The sequence below is a fragment of the Mesoplodon mirus genome, assembly GCF_964341445.2.
Source record: "Mesoplodon mirus genome assembly, chromosome: 6".
In the NCBI taxonomy this organism is placed as follows: Eukaryota; Metazoa; Chordata; class Mammalia; order Artiodactyla; family Ziphiidae; genus Mesoplodon; species Mesoplodon mirus.
In genome coordinates, this window is record NC_138982.1 from 138,383,451 (window position 1) to 138,406,518 (window position 23,068).

At 39.7% G+C, this 23,068-nt stretch overlaps 1 protein-coding gene across 1 annotated transcript in view; it reads left to right on the forward strand.

The window, feature by feature from the left end:
• The window catches only part of MORC3 (MORC family CW-type zinc finger 3), a 41,340-nt gene extending 18,538 nt beyond the window's left edge, over nt 1-22,802 (forward strand). Inside the window, exons 9-17 of the mRNA XM_082624956.1 lie at nt 2,081-2,178; nt 8,977-9,081; nt 10,019-10,141; nt 10,248-10,322; nt 11,243-11,288; nt 13,030-13,196; nt 16,516-17,404; nt 18,933-19,087; nt 22,074-22,802. Of these exons, the coding sequence (XP_082481082.1) occupies nt 2,081-2,178; nt 8,977-9,081; nt 10,019-10,141; nt 10,248-10,322; nt 11,243-11,288; nt 13,030-13,196; nt 16,516-17,404; nt 18,933-19,087; nt 22,074-22,227 (1,812 nt within the window). The 3' untranslated portion in view covers nt 22,228-22,802. The remainder of the gene's footprint in view (nt 1-2,080; nt 2,179-8,976; nt 9,082-10,018; nt 10,142-10,247; nt 10,323-11,242; nt 11,289-13,029; nt 13,197-16,515; nt 17,405-18,932; nt 19,088-22,073) is intronic.
• The last annotated feature ends 266 nt before the right edge of the window (nt 22,803-23,068 follow it).

Consider the following 23,068-nt stretch of genomic DNA (forward strand, 5'->3'; position numbering starts at 1 on the left):
ACAGGGAATATAGCCAATATCTTACAATTTTAAATGGACTATATAAAAATATTGAATCACTGTGTCATACACCTGAAACTAATATAGTATTGTAAATCAACTATATTTCAATTTTTAAAAAAGTAAATGAACTTTGTTGGGCTCTTCTTTATAACCACTGATTTCAATTAGAAAAATCCAGAAATATGACAACCATGATGCAAGGTATCAATAACTTTTATTTAAAATGCTAATTTTTATTTATAATTGGAATAGTTTTTTTTTTTTTTTTTTTTTTTTGTGGTACTTAGGCCTCTCACTGTTGTGGCTTCTCCCATTGCGGAGCACAGGCTCCAGACACGCAGGCTCAGCAGCCATGGATCACGGGCCCAGCCGCTCCACGGCATGTGGGATCTTCCCGGACCGGGGCATGACCCCGTGTCCCCTGCATCGGCAGGTGGACTCTCAACCACTGCACCACCAGGGAAGCCCTGGAATAGTAATTTTTGCCAGAAATACTCTATAATTATAAAGTTCTGAATTTCACTGGTAATTGGAAATGTACTTTTGGTAATAGGCCTTATTTCTCAAGTGTTTTGACTTAAGGTACATAATCCATTTTTCCAACCCAGTTAAATTTGCATTATATATAATTTCTGGTTAAGTTTAACCTTGGAAAAAATAAGCTTTTACAGCCAGGTTTTTTTTTTTTTTTTTAATGTATTTTATTTCTGGCTGCATTGGGTCTTTGTTGCTGCGCGCGAGCTTCACATTGTGGTGGCTTCTCTTGTTGCAGAGCATGGGCTCTAGGCGCACAGGCTCAGTAGTTGTGGCACACGGGCTTAGTTGCTCCACAGCATGTGGGATCTTCCCGGACCAGAGGTCGAACCCATGTCCCCTGAATTGGCAGGTGGATTCCTAACCATTGTGCCACCAGAGAAGCCCTACAGCCAACTTTTAATGTTTTTCTTTACCAGAAGATGGACTGGTCGTAGTATTTGGATTCAGTAAACATTTATTAAATACTTGGCATGATTTTCCACGCTAGATGCTCAGCATAAAAAGTTGAAAAGGTACAGCATATGCCCCCAGAGCTCTTTCTGATGAGGGGAATGTGGTATATCCTTGGAGCAGCAGAAAGGGCTTCTTGGAGAAAGTGGTGATTGAGATGGGACTAAGTTGATTTACTGTTTTGGAAAGTCTGGCAAGAGCTTTCTAGACAGAGAAAGGAATGTTTGCAAAGGAAAAGAAAGGCTTCTGAGAGGATGGCATCATTAAGGGAGTTGTTATGCCTGGACCAGGTGGTAAGTGGGGAATGGGAGAGAGGAAGATGAGGCCAGAAAGGAGGTGAAAAAGAACTAAGATTGAAGGGTTCTGTGGTTTACAAGTTGTACGAAATGAGGAACCACTGATGGTTTTCAGTGGAGTAGCATTATGATTAGGTTTTCATGGTTTTGTCTATAGTTGCATCTGAAAGTTCTCATAAGTCAGTATTTCACTTTTTCTCTTTATACTTAGACTCAGCTATAGTCGTGAACAAAATACATGTGTTAATCACATGTGGATAATCAGAAAATGACTCAGATACTTTGAGTTCAGTGTTTTAGCTAGCAGGTTTAAAAAATAACCTAGGTCAGTTGAATTAAAGTTTTTACTTCATCACAATAAACAACTGAATGTGTAACTTTGGATAAGTGTCTTTAATTTTTATCTAACAAACTTACAGAATATTACGTGCCAAAGCCTTTGCTAGGCACTATGGATACAGGAAGGAGTTAGTTGTGGTTTTTAGTAGCTAAGAAATTGCATCCCAGTAGAGGGCGTCTTTTTTCCCTAGTATAAAATCGGGAATGATAATACTTGTCTACATGAATACTTGATAACAGTGGAAGTGGTTTTGGAGGAGAGCTGTTGTTACATATTTAGGAGTTAGCTCCCAGAAAGGTAAATTACCTACCAGACACTGTTTTTCAATCTAAATGTCATGAGAATCATGAGATAAAATACAGGACAATGTTTCATACAGATCTTAAATCTTGGTGAAGGGATAGTTGTTTGAAGCATCATGTTTCATGTTTAAAATGCCAGTTTTATTTTTCAGGCAAACAACATGGGTGTTGGAGTAGTGGGGATTATAGACTGTTATTTCTTAAAGCCAACTCATAATAAACAAGATTTCGATTATACTAACGAATACAGGTATGTTACCTATTTAAATGACTGACTTCTTACTATTTATTTTGGAAATACTTTCATAACTTTTTCTAAGCTGGATTTCTTTCTGTTTTGTGGGAAGCTTGCAGAGAAAACACATGTAATCATTTTCTCATCCCTGGGGATTGTATTCTACTCCGTCACAAATAGAAATATATTCTCCTCTGTCTTTACTGATGAAGAATTTTTGAGATTTGTACTAAACAGAGGAAGTTCCTGCTTTCTTGGTAACATTTTTTTGTGTAATATAAAAATCCAGAAACTTTGATCTTGGATGGGAACTTTAAGATAACTTAGTCCTATGTACTTGAGACAGAAATGCTCATATCTTTTAAGAGTGATCAGAAGCCATAAAATAAATATGACCATCAATTTTACTTATAAATTTAGGAAGCACAAACAGTTGTCCTAATAAGTGTATATTATGAAGAAGAATGCAAACTTCATATAAAAACAAAGTGGAAGGAGGGAAATGATAAAGAGCAAAATCAGCAAATTAGGAAACACACAATAGAGAAAATCAATAAGTATTCAGAGTATAGTCCTGAGACAGAAGCTACCCCTGTTATTTGAACAGGGAAAATATAGGGAGTTGTTAACCAGAATAGTAGAAGGTGATCACTCAAAGAGGTAAAAGAGGACAGTAGATGTCCAGAACTAGCTGATACAGAAGAGCAGCTGTTAAACCTCTAGGTTGAAAAAGAGTAGACAATAAAGGAACTAGGAGAGGATCCCCGGTCCCTGATGTCGGAGATTCAGATCTCTTTGTAGAGGTCATAACAAACACAGGAACAGGCCACCTGCCATGGCAAGAAGCTTGCCAGAAGGCCTGGCCAGTCTGGGTCTGTAGAAATGGCCTGCTGTTGCCAGGGGATGTGGGTGGGCTTGGGCTGGAGCTGTTCTGTAGAGGAGACCTGTCTTTGCACAAGGCTGTGAGTATATGCTGGAACTGGTTCCTGCTGCTGGAGGGAAGAGCGTGGCCTGAAAGCACAGCTGGAGCTCCTTTGGGAGGCCATGGGCTCCAGCCAGATAACAATGGAGCACCAGACCTGAAGGCCGTGTGTCTTGCTGCTCTCACCTGGTAGGTTCATTGCCCCGTTAACCCAGTGTAACATTCCTCAGGCTGGCAAAGGACGAATGTTTACAGGATCAAGCTCCATTATCACAAAACTGAACCAAAAAAACCTGTTTGGAACTGGAAGACAGTAAGTTGATAATTGACACAATCAAAAGCCCAAAGTTTGTTCTTTGGTAAGATTAACAAAGTCTATAAGCATCTGGCAAGACTAAGGAAAAAGAGAAAACAATGATCATCAATATCAGAAATGAAAAGGAGGACATTACTACAGATCTACAGACAGAAAAACATAGAGGGGTAGCATGAACAGTTTTAGACCATTTTAGATGATATGGACACCTTCCTTTCAAACTGAGTCAAATTAAAAATTTCCCACATACTTTCAAACATTTAAGGAAGTGGCGGCGCCAGCTTACACAATCATTAAAGGTTTTAAGAGACCACATAACTAGTAGTGAACTCATGAACGCATTACAAGAAAGTTTATGTCACTCTCTCATGATTAAGATATAAAAGTCTTAATTAAACAGCAGATACCATTTAGTGAGTTGTAAAAAGAATAATACATTAAAACCAAGTGGATTGTATTCCAAGATGGCATGGGTGGTTTTTACTATTCAGAATTCAATGTAATTCATCACGCTGATGTTAAAGAAAAATCTCATGGGTATTTTCATAGGTACAGAAAAAGCACTTGAGAAACCACTGTATCAATTTGTGAGGTAGGAGAAAAGGAACTCTTACAAAACCATTAATAGAAAGGGCATATTAGCAATACCAACTATTTAGCAAAAAAACAGCAGTTCCTAATGGTGAATTATTGACAGCTTTCCCCTTAAGAGTGGGAGTAAGATAAGGTTATCAGCTCTCCACCATTGTTCTTAAGGAAATAACCAGAACAAATAAGGCAAAAAAGAAAGAAATGAAAGTATAAGGGTTGGAAAGGAATAAATAATTTTCTGTAGGTGACAATATCAAGTATATAGAAAGTCCAAAATAATCTGCAATGTAATACAGAGTCTAAGGTTGCTAGATAAGAAGTATTCAGAAGTTTGTTTACCAGCAAAAAAAAAAAAAATACAAACCATGAGATTCAAAAACTTTTATACATAATCAAAAAAGCAAGTGCTTTGGAGTAAATAAAATATGCAAAAGACCTCAACACACTAAAAACTATAAAACATTGTGGAGTGAAATTTCAAATCTGAATAAATAGGTATACCAGGTTCAGGAGTTGGTAGGCTGAATATTATAAAATGTCATTTTTTCTCCAAAGTAATTAAATACAATTCCAGGTTAAAAAAAATCCCAGCAGGTGTGTATGTATGTTAATAGGCTTAATTTAAACTTTATGTGGAAAGTCAGAAGACCAAAGATAGTTAAGACAAAGAACAACAAATCAAGAGGACTCATACTACTAAATACCAGTACTTCAAACGCTGTAGTGAAAGTGTGGTATTAATGAAAAATAGTCTAGTGAAATAGAATAGAGAAGCCAGAAACAGATCCCTTCTTTTTATACATATGGTCAGCTGATGTATGACCAAGGTGTAGTAGGAAAATGATCATCTTTCTAAAAATGATGGTTCAGCTACCTGTGTGAACAAAATGAACGTTAACTTCTCCCTCTTACATGAAGCGAAAAATCAATTCCAGATGGATTTTAAGCCTAAATGAGAAAGGCAAAAATGAAATGAAAACAAGAATAGTTTCATAACCTTTAATTTAGGTAGTTTTTTTTAACAAGATGCAAAAAGTATTGATACATTAGATCAAAATGGAAAAATTATCTAAAATGAATAAGATATAGCAAATGTTGGTAAGATGTGGGGCAGTTGGAACTCCTGTACGTGCTGTTGGTGTGAAAATTGTTGATCATTTTTCAAAGTTATTAGACTATTGAGTAAAGGTGAACATCAACGTCCACCCCTATGGCCCCGCAATTCCACTCCTAGGTATATTTTCAGCAGAAATGGGTACAGTCTCATGGATTGAGGAATAGAGATGATAAGAAAAGGAGAGGAGGAAGACCTGAAAAAGTGATATGAAAGGAGAACCATGTTTGGGAGGGGAGCTGATACCTTCTTATTCGGATGTTTATATGTTGTTATAGTGGGGCTTCCTGGTGGGCAAAAATAGAGATAATGAATGGGGATAGACATGTCTAATATTAACCTGTCAGTACAGAATTTCAAGTCTTGATTTTTATTTTTTAAAATGTTTAAATTTATTGATGTATTTTTTGGCTGCGTTGGGTCTTTGTTGCTGTGCGTGGGCTTTTTCCAGATGCAGTGAGCGGAGGCTACTTTTCATTGCAGTGCGCAGGCTTCTCATTGCGGTGGCTTCTCTTGTTGCGGAGCACGGGCTCTAGGCATGCAGGCTTCAGTAGTTGTGGCGCACGGGCTTAGTTGCTCCGCAGCATGTGAGATCTTCCCTGCCCAGGGCTCGAACCCATGTTCCCTGCATTGGCAGGTGGATTCTTAACCACTGCGTCACCAGGGAAGCCCGAGTCTTAATTTTTAAAAGCTTTATTTACTCTATTGAAGTACAGTTGATTTACAATATTATGTTAGTTTCAAGTGTACAGCAGTGATTTGGTTATACATATATATGTATGTCTATAATTCTTTTTTTATTCCTTTCCATCATAGTTTATTACAAGATATTGAAATAGTTCCCTGTGCTGTACAGTAAATCCTTGTTGTTTATTTTATATATAGTAGTATGCATCTGTTAATCCCATACTCTCAATGTATGCCTCCCCACCCGCCTTCCCCTTTGGTAACCTTAAGTTTGTTTTTAAAGTCTGTGAGTCTGTTTCTGTTTTGTAAATAAGTTTGTTTGTACTATTTTTTAGGTTCCACATATAAGTGATATATAATATTTGTCTTTGTCTGACTTACTTCACTTAGTATCATAATCTCTAAATCCATCCATGTTGCTGCTGATGGTACTATGTCATTCTTTTTTATGGCTGAGTAGTATTCCATTGTATATATTGATGTATACACCACATCTTCTTTATCCATTACTCTCTCGATGAACATTTAGGTTGCTTCCATGTCTTGGCTGTTGTAAATAGTGATGCACATTGGGGTGCATGTATCGTTTTTCCCCCCTCACCCCTTGCCATGCCATGTGGCATGTGGGATCTTTGTTCCCTGACCAGAGATCGAACGCATACACCCTACATTGGGAACATGGAGTCTTAACCACTGGACTGTCAGGGAAGCCCCAGGTGCATATATCTTTTTGTTTTTTAATTTATTTTATTTATTTATCTTTGGCTGCGTTGGGTCTTTGTTGCTGTGTGCAGGCTTTCTCTGGTTGCGGTGAGCGGGGGCTACTCTTCGTTGTGGTGCGTGGGCTTCTCACTGTGGTGGCTTCTCTTGTTGCTGAGCACGGGCTCTAGGCGTGCAGGCTTCAGTAGTTGTGGCATGTGGGCTCAGTCGTTGTGGTGCATGGGCTTAGTTGCTCAGTGGCATGTGGGATCTTCCCGGACCAGGGCTCAAACCCGTGTCCCCAGCATTGGCAGGTGGATTCTTAACCACTGCGCCACCAGGGAAGCCCTATCTTTATGAATTATAGGTTTCTCCAGATATGTGCCCAGGAGTGGTGTTGCTGGATCATATGGTAACTCTATTTTTGGTTTTTTAAGGAACTTCCATACTGTTTTTCACAGTCCTTCCACCAATTTACATTCCCAGCAGCAGTGTAGGAGGGTTTGCTCTTCTACACACCCTCTCCAGCATTTATTATTTGTAGACTTTTTTTTTTTTTTTTTTTCCGCTACGCGGGCCTGTCACTGTTGTGGCCTCTCCCGTTGCGGAGCACAGGCTCCGGACGCACAGGCTCAGCGGCCATGGCTCACGGGCCCAGCCGCTCCGCGGCATGTGGGATCTTCCTGGACCGGGGCACGAACCCGTGTCCCCTGCATCGGCAGGCGGACTCTCAACCACTGCGCCACCAGGGAAGCCCTATTATTTGTAGACTTTTTTTTTTTTTTTTTTTTTTTGCGATACGCGGGCCTCTCACTGTTGTGGCCTCTACCGCTGCGGAGCACAGGCTCCGGACGCGCAGGCTCAGCGGCCATGGCTCACGGATCCAGCCGCTCCACGGCATGTGGGATCCTCCCGGGCCGGGGCACGAACCCGCGTCCCCCGCATCGGCAGGCGGACTCCCAACCACTACGCCACCAGGGAAGCCCTTGTAGACTTTTTTGATGATGGACATTCTGACCGGCGTGAGGTGATGCCTCATTGTCGTTTTGATTTGCATTTCTCTGATAATTAGTGATGATGAGTATCTTTTCATGTACCTGTTGGCCATCTGTATGTCTTCTTTGGGAAAATGTATATTTAGATCTTCTACCCAAGTTTTGATTGGGTTGTATTTTTGTTATGGAGTTGTATGAGCTGTTTGTATATTTTGGAAATTAAACCCTTGGCAGTTGTATCCTTTGCAAATATTTTCTCACATTCCATAGGTTGTCTTTTCGTTTTCTTTGCTGTGCAAAAGCTTGTGAGTTTGATTAGATCCCATTTGTTTATTTTTGCTTTTTTTTTTTTTTTCCCTTGCCTTGAGAGACTGACCTAAGAAAACATTGCTACGATTTATGTCAGTGTTTTGCCTGTGTTCTCTTCTAGGTGTCTCATGGTGTCATGTCTTATATTTAAGTATTGAAGCCATTTTGAGTTTATTTTTGTGTGTGGTGTGAGGGAATGTTTTAACTTGATTGATTTACACGCGACTGTCTAGCTTTCCCAGCACCACTTGCTGAAGAGACTGTCTTTTCTCCATTGTATATTCTTGCCTCCTTCGTCAAAGATTAATTGACTGTAGGTGTGTGAGTTTATTTCTGGGCTCTCTGTTCTGTTCCATTGATCTATATGTCTGTTTTTGTGCCAGTAGCATACTGTTTTGATTGCTGTAGGCTTGTAGTATTTTCTGAAGTCCAGAAGGGTTATGCTTCCAGCTTTTTGCTTTTTTTTTTCAGGATTGCTTTGGCAATTCTGGGTCTTTTGTGGGTCCATATAAATTTTAGGATTATTTGTTCCAGTTCTGTGGAAAACATCATGGGTAATTTGATAGGGATCACATTAAGTCTGTTTTAAATTTAAGATGTTACACTGACTGTATGTTGTGTGTGCAGACAGTTCCTGGCACAGTAGGTACTTAACTCATTAACAAGTGATAATTCAATTGTGGCCGTAGTCATGTTTATCTCAGTAGGTCCTGTTGATTTGCTTTTTTACTGACACCTTATTGTGGGAAAAGTGAAAGTCTTAATTGTGGGACAGGAGCTATTTTGAATTATACTTGCTGGTAATGGCTGCATACTTATATAAAGCAAACAGCTGCATTCTGGTTTGCATTGAAGCTTGTAAGTTTGTTGGTTGAGGTGAAATTCAGAAAGCCTGTGGTTCTCCCAGTAGCTGGTCTGCAACACACTTCCTCAACAGAGAACCCAAAGTGTTAGTATTGTCCGTCTTATTCCTAGATGGTCCTGGCTCTGTTCTATGAACTTATCTACATCCTTAGAGAAAATTGCCATTACTTTAAGTTTCTTAACTGTGCCTTTTGGAGGCCCCTCCCCCGTGTTCACATGATCAGTACCAGGTTGTTTATGCTTTCACTGTTTGTCAAAGATTTAATCTTTATCTTTTTTTTTCTTGAATTGATTTTATAATTTACTTTTTTTTAAGGCTTACAATAACAGCACTAGGAGATAAGCTCAATGATTACTGGAATGAAATGAAAGTGAAGAAGAATGCAGAATATCCTCTGACTTTGCTGGTTGAAGATATACAGTAAGTACATTTAAAAAATAATAAGTGACTGGGACTTCCATGGTGGCGCAGTGGTTAAGAATCCGCCTGCCAGTGCAGGGGACATGGGTTCGAGCCCTGGCCCAGGAAGATCCCACATGCCACAGAGCAACTGGGCTCGTGCAGCACAACTGCTGAGCCTGTGCTCTAGAGCCCATGCTCCACCACAAGAGAGCCCACCGCAATGAGAAGCCTGCACACCGCAACGAAGAGTAACCCCCATTCAACACAACTAGAGAAAGCCTGTGCACAGCAACGATGACCCAATGCAGCCATAAATAAATAAATAAATAAATAAATAAAAATAATAATAATAATAAGTGACTATAATATCAAGATGTGATATTGGAGGGCATGGTGATTCTACAGTGTTCATAAACTTTTGAATCTAATCCATAGTAAGAAATAAATCCCACAACTCGAAAGCCTTTTATAAACTAAAAGAATATGTACATTTAAGTTATTCAGAGATGTGCTATAATAGAGGATAAAATGTAATACAGTTATAAAAATTGCTTAAATTACAGTAATACAACTTGCCTCTTTTCTGTACTTTGAATGGTTTATTGTGCTAATAAGTATATTAGATTTGACACTGCAGACGCTAACTTAACATAAATTTCAGGGCAAGGCATTTGTAGTATTTTCTAAGTTTTTTAGTTTTTATTATAGAAAAAATGTAATAGTATGCTATTAAACAAGACTAAGTCACTTTGTTTAAATTGGTCTGTCACTTTTAACCTTCAGTAGTAGCCAAAATTGTTGTTTTTAAAATCTTAACTTACTGTCAAATGTTCCGGAATTTTCAGGGACAGAATTAAATAATAGGGGCATTTTGTGGTAGAAATGATGTGGAAAGTCTTGTGAAGTACTTAGATCCATATTTCCATGCTAATATTTAGTTGCTATTTTGTTACAGGAAACGTCCTGATCAGACATGGGTTCAATGTGATTCCTGTCTAAAGTGGCGAAAATTACCAGATGGGATAGATCAACTTCCAGAAAAATGGTATTGCTCCAATAACCCTGACCCACAGTTCAGGTATCATATAGTTGGTAGTAGCCTTTTTGGAAAGGCAGAAAGTACTGTTCAAGATGTATGAACAGGCGCTGGTGACGTGTTATTCCCATGTGATTTTTCTGACTAGAAATTGTGATGTTCCAGAAGAACCTGAAGATGAAGATTTGGTGCATCCCACTTATGAAAAAACCTACAAAAAGAAGTGAGTGTTACATTATTGTATGGTGGGAAGATAATACCCAGATCATCAACAGTGGTGTGCCTGCAGCATTAGTTGATACTTCTCCAAGATAAAGCAGTATAGCCAAAAAAGATTGTGACTCCAAAAAAAAAGATATGATGTGGAGTGCATAACATCAAGTGCTTTTAAAGTTTATACTGTGGATACCTGCTGTTTATTGCTGTCCTATCTACAAGATACTTGGAATACACAGTATAGTTTTGTTCTTTTGGACTACACATCCATGAATCAAAAGTGAATACTGCCCTTTATGAGCTCAAGGTCTAACGGGGAAAGTGAGATGTGTGTATTACCAATTTGAAGTTGACGACTCCCATAAAAGGCATGATCCAGTCCTGTGAGGAAGCCCATAAGGAGAAATTACTTATGGTTGGGGATGGGGAAATGGATCAGGAAAATTCATGAAGGACAATTTTGTAATAGGCCTTGAAGGAAAGGTAGGATTTGTTGGGTAGGAAGCAAAGGTTTGTTCAGCTTAAGTACAGTAAATATGTGAATGGGGATAATGGAAAATAGAGGTGGGAGAGAGAAGCTGGGGAACGATAGTGAACCATGGTGAACGTTAGGCTTGTGTACTGCACACGGAAGGCTGAGTTGATGAAGATCTTCTGGGTGGTTTTGATTTATAGTGCACTGTTCTTAAAGATAAATCCAGTAGCAGGAGTGGGAGACATTAGGGTGTTGCTGAGATAAGAGGTGGAAAGTACTTGCCTGCCTGAGTGCTGACCACTGATTATAACGAAATTGAAGCAGAGTTCAGTGTACCTATCTTACTTAGTAGTGAAATGGAAGTATGTCATTCGAAAACAATTGAAAAATCGTAAGTAAATTTAAATACATTTTTCTTTTCTCTCTCTCTTTTTTTTTTTTTTTTTTTTAAGAGACAAGGAAAAATTCAGGATCAGACAACTGGAACTAATCCCTCGGGTAATTAGGCCTTCCATTTTATAGCTGTGTCTTGTATTGTGTTGTGATTAATTTAATACTCAATTTTAAGCTCAGGAGTTACATAACAAATTGAAGCAGTCTTGTTCATTCAGTTCACGTTTCTCTTCTCTTCTTGGACCCCTTCTTACCCTCTTTCCCAATACTGACTTCTAACCCACAACTTCACTCAAACTTCTCAATTTTATTATTCAGTTGGGCATCTTCTGAGGAAAGGCAGAAATTCTTTTAAGAATCTTATTGTTAGGTAGACAGTCAAGGAAAAGTTCATAGGAAGACCCAGGGAGCCACATGGTAGTACTAACCTGGACCAAAGCTGTAGTGTTGACCCTTCAACCATAGTGTACAGTTGATTTACAATATTATATTAGTTTCAGGTGTACAACATAGTGATTCAGAATTCTTACAGATAATACTCCAATAAAGTTATTACAAAATAATGGCTGTAATTTCCTGTGCTGTACAATATGTCCTTGTTGCATTTATTTGTTTGTTTGTTTGTTTATTTATTTATGGCTGTGTTGGGTCTTCGTTGTTGTGCGCGGGCTTTCTCTAGTTGCAGTGAGCGGGGGCTACTCTTCATTGTGGAGTGTGGCCTTCTCATTGCAGTGGCTTCTGTTGCGGAGCATGGCCTCTAGGTGCGTGGGCTTCAGTAGTTGCAGCACGTGGGCTCAGTAGTTGTGGCTCGAGGGCTCTAGAGCTCAGGCTCAGTAGTTGTAGTGCACGGGCTTAGTTGCTCCATGGCATGTGGGATCTTCCCTGGCCAGGGCTTGAACCCGTGTCCCCTGCATTGGCAGGCGGATTCTTAACCACTGCACCACCAGGGAAGCCCATATCTATTTTATACAAAGTAGTTTCTATCTCTTAATCCATACCCCTATTTTTTTTTAATATATATATTTTATTTGGTTTATTTATTTGGTTGGGCCAGGTCTTAGTTGCAGCAGGTGTGCTCCTTAGTTGCGCCTTGCCAACTCCTTAGTTATGGCATGCGAAGTCTTAGTTGCAGCATGCATGTGGGATCTGGTTCCCTGAACCCAGGTGCCCTGCATCAGGAGCGTGGAGTCTTAACCACTGAGCCACCAGGGAAGTCCTTCCATACCCCCATATCTTTCTTAACGCTTAATGGTGTTGAGCTTTTTCTGAGTATATAAATAGGTAGTTGTACTTCTTGTATCAGAAGTTGTGGTCTGCTGCAGTTGTGTATGTGTGCTTATCATTACACTGAAATGTTTTCTTGTATAAAGGCTGAGGGCTTGAGGGTGAGAACAGAACTGGGAGAAAAAGAATAGTGGGCTTACTTTGGTTTTTAAAGGCAGTGTCTTTGTGACTTTATCCTCAATTTCTTTCTCTTAGAAAAATAAGTTTTTATTATATCTCTATACGTTCTATATAGTCCGAGGTCAGCCGATCTTTCAGTAAAAGGCCAGATAGTAAATATTTTAGGCTTTGTGGACCATATACAGTCTCTGTGGCATATTCTTTCGTTGTTTGGTTGCTTTGTTCATGCCTTTAAAAATGTAAAACCATTCCTAGCTCACTTGCAGGCTGGATTTGGCTCTTTGGCCTGTTGTTTGTCACTCCCTGGTCTGGTAGAGCAGTGTATGCGGTTAGGGTAGTTCTCAGCGCGTTCTGGGACGGGGAAAGGGGAAGGAATATCTTGTGTTTGGAACATGACACACTTTAAAAATTTCTTTAAGATCAGTTTTTTTTCCTTCAACAGATTCCTGCTGAACTCTTGTTTCCAACAACTCCTTTGTCAAGTCAAAGCTTTCCTCCCACTAAGGAAAATGTTCCAAGAGGACATCTTTCAGAAGCGGCAAATACTTATGCAACGAGACTGATAAATAATCATCGAGGTTCACCCCAGTCTGAACCTGAGAATAACAGGTCAGTGGCTAAAATGTGTTTCTCCATTTGGGGAATGAATATTAAACAGCCTTTACTTGACACTTCAGTGCAGTAATACGCTTCTAAGAAAGTGTAGTTGATATGCATGTGAAAAGTCTTAAGGACAAGTTACTTTGCTTTCATTGTCTGAACTTAACCCCACTCTACTTACGTTACCTGTTTAAATCAATTAAAAGAATATTAATTGTTTTTATTGTGGAGATCAAATTGTCACCTCTTTGAAATTCTGTATAGTATGAAAATTCCTGCTTTTAAGATTATCAGGATCTGAGTAAATAAAAACCTGAAGCAATTAACTGTACAACACTGTAATGTCAAGTGTGACCCATACATTCTTAGCATAGCCCGTGACGTGCTGTGCACTTCGGATGAGTGGATGGAGAAGGAAGAGGAAGAAAGGTGTGAGTGATACACGAATTGGACAGGCAGCTCTTTTGACTGCAGTGGTCGGGAAGGCTGTATGATGAGCTGGTACTTAGGTTGGTCCCTGAAATTCTGAAAGCAGTAAGTGCTCTGTACGGTGGCCCATTCAAAGGGGATAGAATGGACACAGGTGAAAAGGCGTGTGACGCCAGTGAACTAGTCCATTAGACTGACTCCATCTGATATTTGTTATTGAAAGAGAAACATTGAAACAAGACTCTCTGAAATAGCGAGGCCAGACGTTCCAAGAGGTTTTGTAGCCTTCGTTAAATTCTTAAAAGGATTTTTGAAAATTCAGAAAAGATTAGAAATTGTCTTCACGCATATATACATGAGGGAGGGCATGTTTTGAAAGAGTTTGCTGTTTATAGCCTACATTTTCAGGTCTTATTTTGTGGCTGGATTGCTACTTAACTGAGAACATGTGTGAATTTTTTTTTAACTGGTCTCCATAATATTGGCTTTTCTACATAAAGATGGTTCCAGGCAAAGTAAGAAAAAGTAAAATTTGTAATGTTACAGATGCGATAATGGAATTTAATTTCGGACGTGACTGCCATCAAAATGGAAGAAGAGAATAGAGTAAAACTTTTCATTAAATTTAAAAAGTATATTTATTTTATTTTTGGCTGTGTCGGGTCTTAGTTGCGGCACGCGGGCTATTTGCTGCAGTGCGTGGGCTTCTCTCTAGTTGTGGCATGTGGGTTTTCTCTCTTTGTTGTGGTGTGGGCTCCAGAGCACATGGGCTCTATAGTTTGCAGCACACAGGCTCTCCAGTTGAGGCACTGGGGCTCAGTAGTTTTGGTGTGTGGGTTTAGTTGCCCCGCGGCATGTGGGATCTTAGTTCCCCGACCAGGGATCAAAGCTGCGTCCCCTATATTCCTATATTGGAAGGAGGATTCTTTACCACTGGACCACCAGCGAAGTCCCCTTCATTGATTTTTAAAGCCTGTATTTATTCTTAAATTCATAGAGCCAAAGTCTGTGGAAAGGTGTACCTAAACTAAGTCTTGAGAGAGACAAATAGGAATTGGCCTGGTAAGAAAAATAATAGGACAACTTCCAATTAAATGCTTAACTCCATTGATCCCTAGACAGTCTCAGAACTTGGAAGCATTGGGAACTTCTGAAGGTGGAAAATGGGGGTGAGAACAGGAAGCTTGTATGAAAGTTTAAGGAGGAGTAGTTCCCTAGACCTCTTGCCAGCCTGCGGAGTCCAGCAGTGCTGCTTCTCTTCCTCTGTCAAAAGGCAGGGAGTTTATTTTCTGGAGCAGTTTCTACTGCTGAAGATGTGGGTGAGCCACTGTTTTGGAAGCCAAGAAGTAAGGGAAAGTTTGAATACTGAGTGGAAGAAATCCCCCTCCCTTCCTTCCCTCACTGGGCTCCCAAGAGAAAAAGCTCTAGAAGATGATGACAGCCTGAGCATCCTTCACATTCCCAGACCTTACTGCTTCTAGTCTGAAACAGAAGTATAGCCAAGGATCCCCAGAGGTACAAAACTGAAACAAAGGGAGTATAAGAAACCATGTGAAATTTGTTGAGAGGTGGGTAGATGTTTAACAGATAAATCTCCTAGAATGAAAAGATAAATGGTTGGAAGATAGAAAAAAGAAGAGACGATGTACTGGAGGGGCCGACATCTGAGTAAGGACATTTCAGAGTGGGAAATCAGAGAACAAAAGGGGGGAAATAATACAAGAAAGACTTAATTGCCACTAAATACACAGCATAGTGGCTGGAAAGGGTAAGAAATATCTCAGAGAGGAAAAACACAGGCTATATTCAAAAGGTCAGGAATCACGGGCTTCCCTGGTGGCGCAGTGGTTGAGAGTCCGCCTGCCGATGCAGGGGACACGGGTTCGTGCCCCGGTCCGGGAAGATCCCACATGCCGCGGAGCGGCTGGGCCCGTGAGCCATGGCCGCTGAGCCTGCGCGTCTGGAGCCTGTGCTCCGCAACGGGAGAGGCCACAACAGTGAGAGGCCCGCGTACCGCAAAAAAAAAAAAAAAAAAAAAAAAGGTCAGGAATCAGAATGGCAGGAACAATGAATGGTAGATAACAGTGGATTGATGCTTTTAAAGTTTTGAGAAAGTAATTCCCAACCTGGAAGTCTGTATTTTCCAAGCCAGCAGTGAACTTGAGAGGTGAATTAACATATTTTCACCATGCAAAATTTCACATTTCTTTATGTCGTATGTACCCTTTCTCAAGATTTTATTGGAGATTATGCCCTCTCCATATGAGAGAGTAAGCCTAAGAAAGGGGAAAATCCTTCTTGAGAAATGAGGTCTTAACACATAAGGCCCAAATAGCAAATCAGTACAAATATCCCTCTAAGTGGGGCAAAAAGTAATCTATTGGTGATAAATTCACAGAAAACTAAGCAGATGAAGAAAATGAGGCAATTTTTAATGCAGGGGAAATTGTTTTCCATGAAAGGATAGGGCATGCTGGTTTACTTTGTGGTTCACCTTTGATCACTGAATGTTGATAAAAATTCTGATGGGCAAACGGGTATGGCAGTGTCATTCACTGAGCTCTGGAGTTCAGAGAGCAGCCCTGGGGTGGCTGGTGGCATTCTGTTCGGACGTGTCACATTGAAATGCCGGAAGACGTCAGATGAAGAGGTATCTGGCAGTATAAGGATGTGGTACTTTTAAAAAGAGGTCTCAGTAGTTGTTTCCTTATCTGTAAAAGGAGAAAATAGTCTCTCCTTCATTAAATCATTGGGCAGTACTGTGTAATATATCATTTTTTAAAAAAATGAACATGGGCATTTCTTAGAATTTCAAGATAGTTAGATTACTTCAAGGTCGTCTATTTTTTCCATATCTACATTTTATAATCTTGTATTTCATATATAAATTTTTTTCCAGCCTGAAACGGAGACTCTCTACTCGTTCCTCAATTTTGAATGCAAAGAATCGGAGATTGAGTAATCCAGCATTTGAAAATTCTTATAAAGGTGCTGATGATGATGAAGATGTCATCATCTTAGAAGAAAACAGTACTCCCAAGCCTGCAGTGGACGATGATATTGAAGTGAAATTGCAACAGAGTCACATGGAGCAAAGCGGTGTTCAGGTGGAGCCTGTGGGTGATAATGAACCGTGTGGCCAGACTAGTTCAACAGACACCTCATCATCCAGGTGCAATCAGGGAACCACTGCAGCCACCCAGACTGAAGTACCAAGTTTAGTCGTTAAAAAGGAAGAAACTATTGAAGATGAGATAGATGTAAGAAATGACACAGCCATACTGCCATCCTGTGTGGAAACTGAAGGAAAGACACGTGAAACCCAGGAAATCTTTGATAAATCTGCTGGTGATGCTGGTTGCCAGTTAAATGAACTAAGAAATGAGCTGCTGCTTGTCACCCAAGAAAAAGAAAATTATAAAAGACAGTGCCACGTGTTTACTGACCAAATCAAAGTGTTACAGCAGAGGATACTGGAAATGAATGACAAATACGTGAAGAAGGAAACTTGCCATCAGTCTACTGAAACTGATGCTGTATTTTTACTTGAAAGTATTAACGGTAAAGCTGAAAGTCCAGAGCATATGGTGTCTCAGTATCGGCAAGCTTTGGAAGAAATAGAAAGGCTGAAAAAACAGTGTAGTGCTTTGCAACATGTAAAGGCTGAATGCAGTCAGTGTTCCAATAGTGAGAGTAAAAGTGAAGTGGATGAGATGGTTGTACAGCTTGACGATGTATTTAGACAGCTGGACAAATGCAGTATCGAGAGGGACCAGTATAAAAGTGAGGTAAGTTACGTCATCCAGCACAGTGAGAGTCGTGGGAGTCCAGGGGCATCTAAAGCTTGACTGCCAGTTGCTAGGTGGGCATAAATCACTTAATCATATTTCCATTTACCGACTCCACTGGTTCTCAACTGGGAGTGGTCCTCCTGGGGGCATATGGAAATGTGTAGGGCAGTTTCAGTTCTTAGGTGTCTTGAAGGGATGGGCATTGTTGGAATTGAATGGGTGGGAACCAGGTCTGGTAAATGTCCTGCAGTGCGCAGGACACTGCTGTGCCCTGAGGGGTCATCCCGCTCATTCCCACTGAGACGCTCAGTTACTAACATGCCGGGAGTTCTCCGTCCGTTATTAATAAGCCTGAAAAGAACCACACAGGGTAGATGACAATACCTCATTTTATAGAGGTACCGTGTATTAGTTATGATTAGCTTCCTCTGAAGGTGACGTAAAACCCCACGTAACAGTAGCAGCTGCGCAGTCGTCAGGGACACAGGCTCCTTCTGCATCGTTGCTTTGCTTCTCAGCCTGCACTTGTGGTCTGAGACGGCTCTTCAGGTCCAGCCAACATATATCTACATTCCAGGCAACAGGAAAGAGAAGGGGTGGGGTTTCTGAAAGCTGCTTATATGCCATCTGTCAGGACTTAGTCACCTGGCCAGTGGATGCCTTGGAAATGTAGTCTTTATTTGGGGGTTCTTTTACTGAGGAAGGAGGAGCCCCCTTCAGTTCAGATTTGGGTAGCTCCTGTGAAAACTATTTTACGTATTATATTTACATGGCATTGGAAAGGAGAGTTTCCCTGCTAAAAGGCATTTGGAAACGACAGTATGGTACCGAATTGCCCCTTCTTCCTGGAAATACTGCTGACATAACTGCTCATTCAGACATTCCGCTTGCTGTGTTGGCTCAGGAGCTAGATGACAAAATACATAAACAATGTAAGCTTTCTGTTGTAAGTTATTGCTGGTGAGTGTGCAAGAAATGAAAGTCACTATGACCTCAACATAATTTGGGCATTTTTATCTTGGTTTTTAGGCCCCATTTGTTTTTTTTTGTTGGTTTTTGCGGTACGCGGGCCTCTCACTGTTGTGGCCTCTCCCGTTGCGGAGCACAGGCTCCGGACGCGCAGGCTCAGCGGCCATGGCTCACGGGCCCAGCCGCTCCGCGGCAGGTGGGATCTTCCCGGACCGGGGCACAAACCCGTGTCCCCTGCATCGGCAGGCGGACTCTTCAACCACTGCGCCACCAGGGAAGCCCCCATTTGTTTTTAGTCATGCTTTAATTAACATTTTGTATTCTTCTAATGTAAAAAGATATAGAGCTGAAACTAAACAAATGAAGCTTTATTTATAGAAAGCTATTGTTTTTTGTGTGTGTTCTGTTGGTTGTCTTTTTGGAGCGGGGAGGTGTCCTAATTTTTTGATGGTAATTTTCATCAAGGAGGATTTTGTACATTTCTTAGCTTAAATTTGCACTTTGACATTAGTATTTTTAAATTGTACAGTTACAAAATTAATTAATTTTTTGTCAGGTTGAATTATTGGAAATGGAAAAATCACAAATCCGTTTGCAGTGTGAAGAACTGAAAACTGAAATCGAACAATTAAAGTCTACAAGTCGACAAATTGGAGATGTGTCAACGTCAAGTAACATCGAGGAGTCTGTAAATTATACTGATGGGGAAAGGTAATATGAAATGAGGCATTTGGCTAGGGCTGCAGTTCTGGTTAGCATGATACTTATTTGCTAGTGCACATCAAACAGATTGTTCTAGCAAAAGAAGTTATTGGCTGCTGTGATCCCAACGTTCTGATAGACAGAGGTACAAAAGGAGTACATGTCATCATTCTTCCCTTCAAGGAACTAACAATTTTGTGAACTTAAATGAAATAGGAATTTCAAAGGAATTAAGCTCTGATTGGTCAGAGTGGTTTGGAATGTTTTTTGGGAAAAAGTGAAAATTGAGCCAGATATTGAAGGATGGGCTGAATTAGGCAATGACTAGAAGACAAGGGTCCATTTCATGAAACTTACTTTTTCACCTTGATTTCTTTAATTTCTGTACTTGGCACTATTTCTTGATGGTTTGCTACCTCATTTTACTACATGCCTTCCCCAAGTTTAACTTTTAGGAAATCACAAAATTACTAAAAATTGCCATTACAGGTGATTCCTAATAACAGGTGATTAATTAGGAAGACGTTCTGTGAAAATAAGAAAATAGTAAATGAAAGATTACCCTCTCTCAGTAAGATATTAAATGGGCTTGGGGTTCTGACAGTGTTGGTGGTCTGTTGATAACCATTCAAGAGAGGAAAAAAAAACACAAAAATAGTCATTAAAAGTAACTCGACTCTTCCTGCTAATATGATAAAACTTGATACCTAAAATGTACTATCGTTGAGAAATAATTTACCATCCTTACTTGACATTAATTATATTATGACTTAGTTTTTTAGCTTAAGGTTTTAAAGGATTTCGTTAAATCTATTCATGGAAATAGAATGAATAGATGAGTACATATAAGCATGGGGGGGCAAGGAGTCAGAAAAAAAAAAATCCCAGCTGGTGTTTCTGAAAATGGGAACCATAGGCATCTGTGGTGCTTGTAAAAATGCAGATCCTTGGACCACAGTGCAGTTTATTAAATTGGAAACTTTTAAACAATCTCCCAGATGATTCACTTGCACACTAAACTTTGAGTAACTGATCATCTTTTAGACCTGTGCTTTCCGAGACAGTATAGCCACATTTGGCCACTGACACTTGAAATCTAGCTAGTCTAAATTGAGATGTGCTTTAAGTATAAAATACATGCTGGATTTTGATGCCCTGGTATGAAAAAGTAAATAAATAAATAAAATGCCTCAATATTCTGTTATTTGATGAAGTGATATTTTATATGTAACTAAAATTTATTTCATTTTACTTTTTAATGTGGCTATTTGAATATTTACAATTGCATATGCAGCTCACAATATTTCTCTCAGTCCTGTTCGTTGTACTAAAATAGGGATTTGTGATGTGTCCTGTAGAGAGGAGGAATTAGCCAGGACAGTCAAAAGACTTAAAGGATAGGATAGGTCAAAGATGGCTGTAGGGTCATACTGGTCTTTTTCTATTTTTTGTATAGAAATGGGCCTCTGATTGAAGATGCGTGGGAAAGCTTGGATAAAAAACAGCTGGTATGGGGATGATGTAAAATTTTATCAAAGGTCCAATGGAATCTTAACATAAGCTCACAAAAAAACACATTTAAAATCACACTTTTATGCGTTGTCAACGCAAGGATGAGCAGCTCGCTCCTTCAGAGATTTCCACCCTAGAAAGATCAGTATCTAAACTAAATGTAGACTTCTTATATTTGGGGAGGGGGCCGAACAAAAACAACTGTAACATCCTCTTGACCCGGGCGTCTCAACCTTCGACACAAAGGCTGCTTGCTGTGTAGTTGTAGAAATTTGAAGTCTAGAATGTGGATATTCAGATAGATACAGTATAGAAAACGGAAGGAATGATAATGATCATTTAATCCAGGGTTTCTCAGTGTTTATAATAAATGCACAGTAAAACGGATAGTTAGTGAACTTTAGCATGTGATAGGTTCAGAGAAATCCTGCATTGTCTTTTTTTTTTTTTTTTTTTAATATTTATTTATTTGGTTGCACCGGGTCTTTGTTGCAGCAGGTGGGCTCCTTAGTTGCTGCTCCAGGGCTCCTCAGTTACAGCTCACCGGCTCTTTAGTTGTGGCATGCGAACTCCCAGCTGTGGCATGTATGTGGGATCTAGTTCCCTGACCAGGGTTTGAACCCAGGCGCCCTGCATTGGGAGTGCAGAGTCCTATCCACTGCGCCACCAGGGAAGTCCCAGAAATCCTGCATTTTAAAAAGTCTTTTTACCATTATTTAACCCAAAGTTGTATAAGCTTATTTGACCACAGGACCATTTCTTTTTTGTGTGTGTGTGGTACGCGGGCCTCTCACTGTTGTGGCCTCTCCCGTTGCGGAGCACAGGCTCCGGACGCGCAGGCTCAGCGGCCATGGCTCACGGGCCCAGCCGCTCCGCGGCATGCGGGATCTTCCCGGACCGGGGCACGAACCTGTGTCCCCTGCATTGGCAGGCGGACTCTCAACCACTGTGCCACCAGGGAAGCCCTGGGACCATTTCTTTTTCCTTTTATACTACTATGGATATCTCAGAACATGTTTTAGGGAACAATTCAATTCACTATGCTAAAAAGGAAGCTGAAATTCAAAGCGATACATTCTTATTCTTAGACCAGTGTTCTCACTAGTGTATCATTATTGTTTTCCAGGTGATAACAAGATTTTCAATTGTAAATAATATCTTGTAATTTATGTATTTTACCAGTTCATCTTTTCTCCAATCTCGAATTAAAATTGTAATAGTTGGAACCAAACAGAGCTGCTAGTGTTTTGAAACACTGTACATACCAACAGATAAATATTATACTTCGTTATTAAATTATGAATTATTAAGTTAAATGAATTGTTAAATCTAGTTCTCTTGAGAAAGTTTTGCTTTTCATTTAGTTTGTATATCATTCTACAGAGATTCCATTTTAATGTTTCCCTTAAATTATAAGGCCTACCTGAATATTAAACGTATTGTTATAATGTTTGTCTAATAGGTGTAATGTTTGTATTTGCAGCCTCAAACTTCGATCTCTTCGAGTTAACGTAGGACAGCTCCTGGCCATGATTGTACCTGATCTCGATCTTCAGCAAGTGAATTATGATGTCGATGTAGTTGATGAGATCTTAGGACAAGTTGTCGAGCAAATGAGTGAAATCAGTAGTACTTAAAGTGTATTTTATGTGAGATAGTAAAAAATATTTGCTCTGTCTTTCTGGTTGTATAGCTTTCAAAATTTAAGCAACTTTGTTATAGATATGATACGTAACGGACTGAAGAACCATAATCTTTTCTGTATTCTATGCATTCAAGTGTGGACACAATATTGTGGACACATTATATCACACCTTTTGAAATGCCTGTGAATCATTGGTATTGAGCAGCTACATAGCTAACTCATGATTCTGCTTTGAAATGTAAATATTTTTAATTAAGTCACACATATTTTTTTATTACCCTAGAGGACTCAAGTGTTTTTCACCAAGAGGTTTTCAGGTTGCCCCTAACCTTTGTGCAGTCTTTTCTGGTTCCCCAAAGTGTATTTTTCTCTGACTTGAGGGCTGTGCCATAATACAAATGGAAACGTTACCTTTGATTTTCTTACAGAGAAGTTTAAAACAGGGTTTTTAAAAATGGAATAACACTCCCGATAAGTTGTAAGTAATTGAGCATTAATGTTTCTTTTCTATAAATTCTTATCTCCTGAAATATTTTATTCATGAAAATAAAGTAAGCAGAAACTCCATCCATTTTGCCAGGTTTTTTGTGTGTGTGCTGAGATTGCCGATCATGGTTATTAAACACAAAGTGTTTTTACAGAAAAAAATAATGATTTTTAGTATAAAAATATAAAAAATATTAAATGCCCCACCACATTTACTCTGAAGCCCAGTTTTGGCTGCTTAGTCCGCATGGAGTGGGCACAATAATTGTTTAATATTTCTTTTTGTGAAATTTCCTGTACAGCCTTTTGTAGGATTACTACAGGTTAATATGAGTTGAGGAAGACAA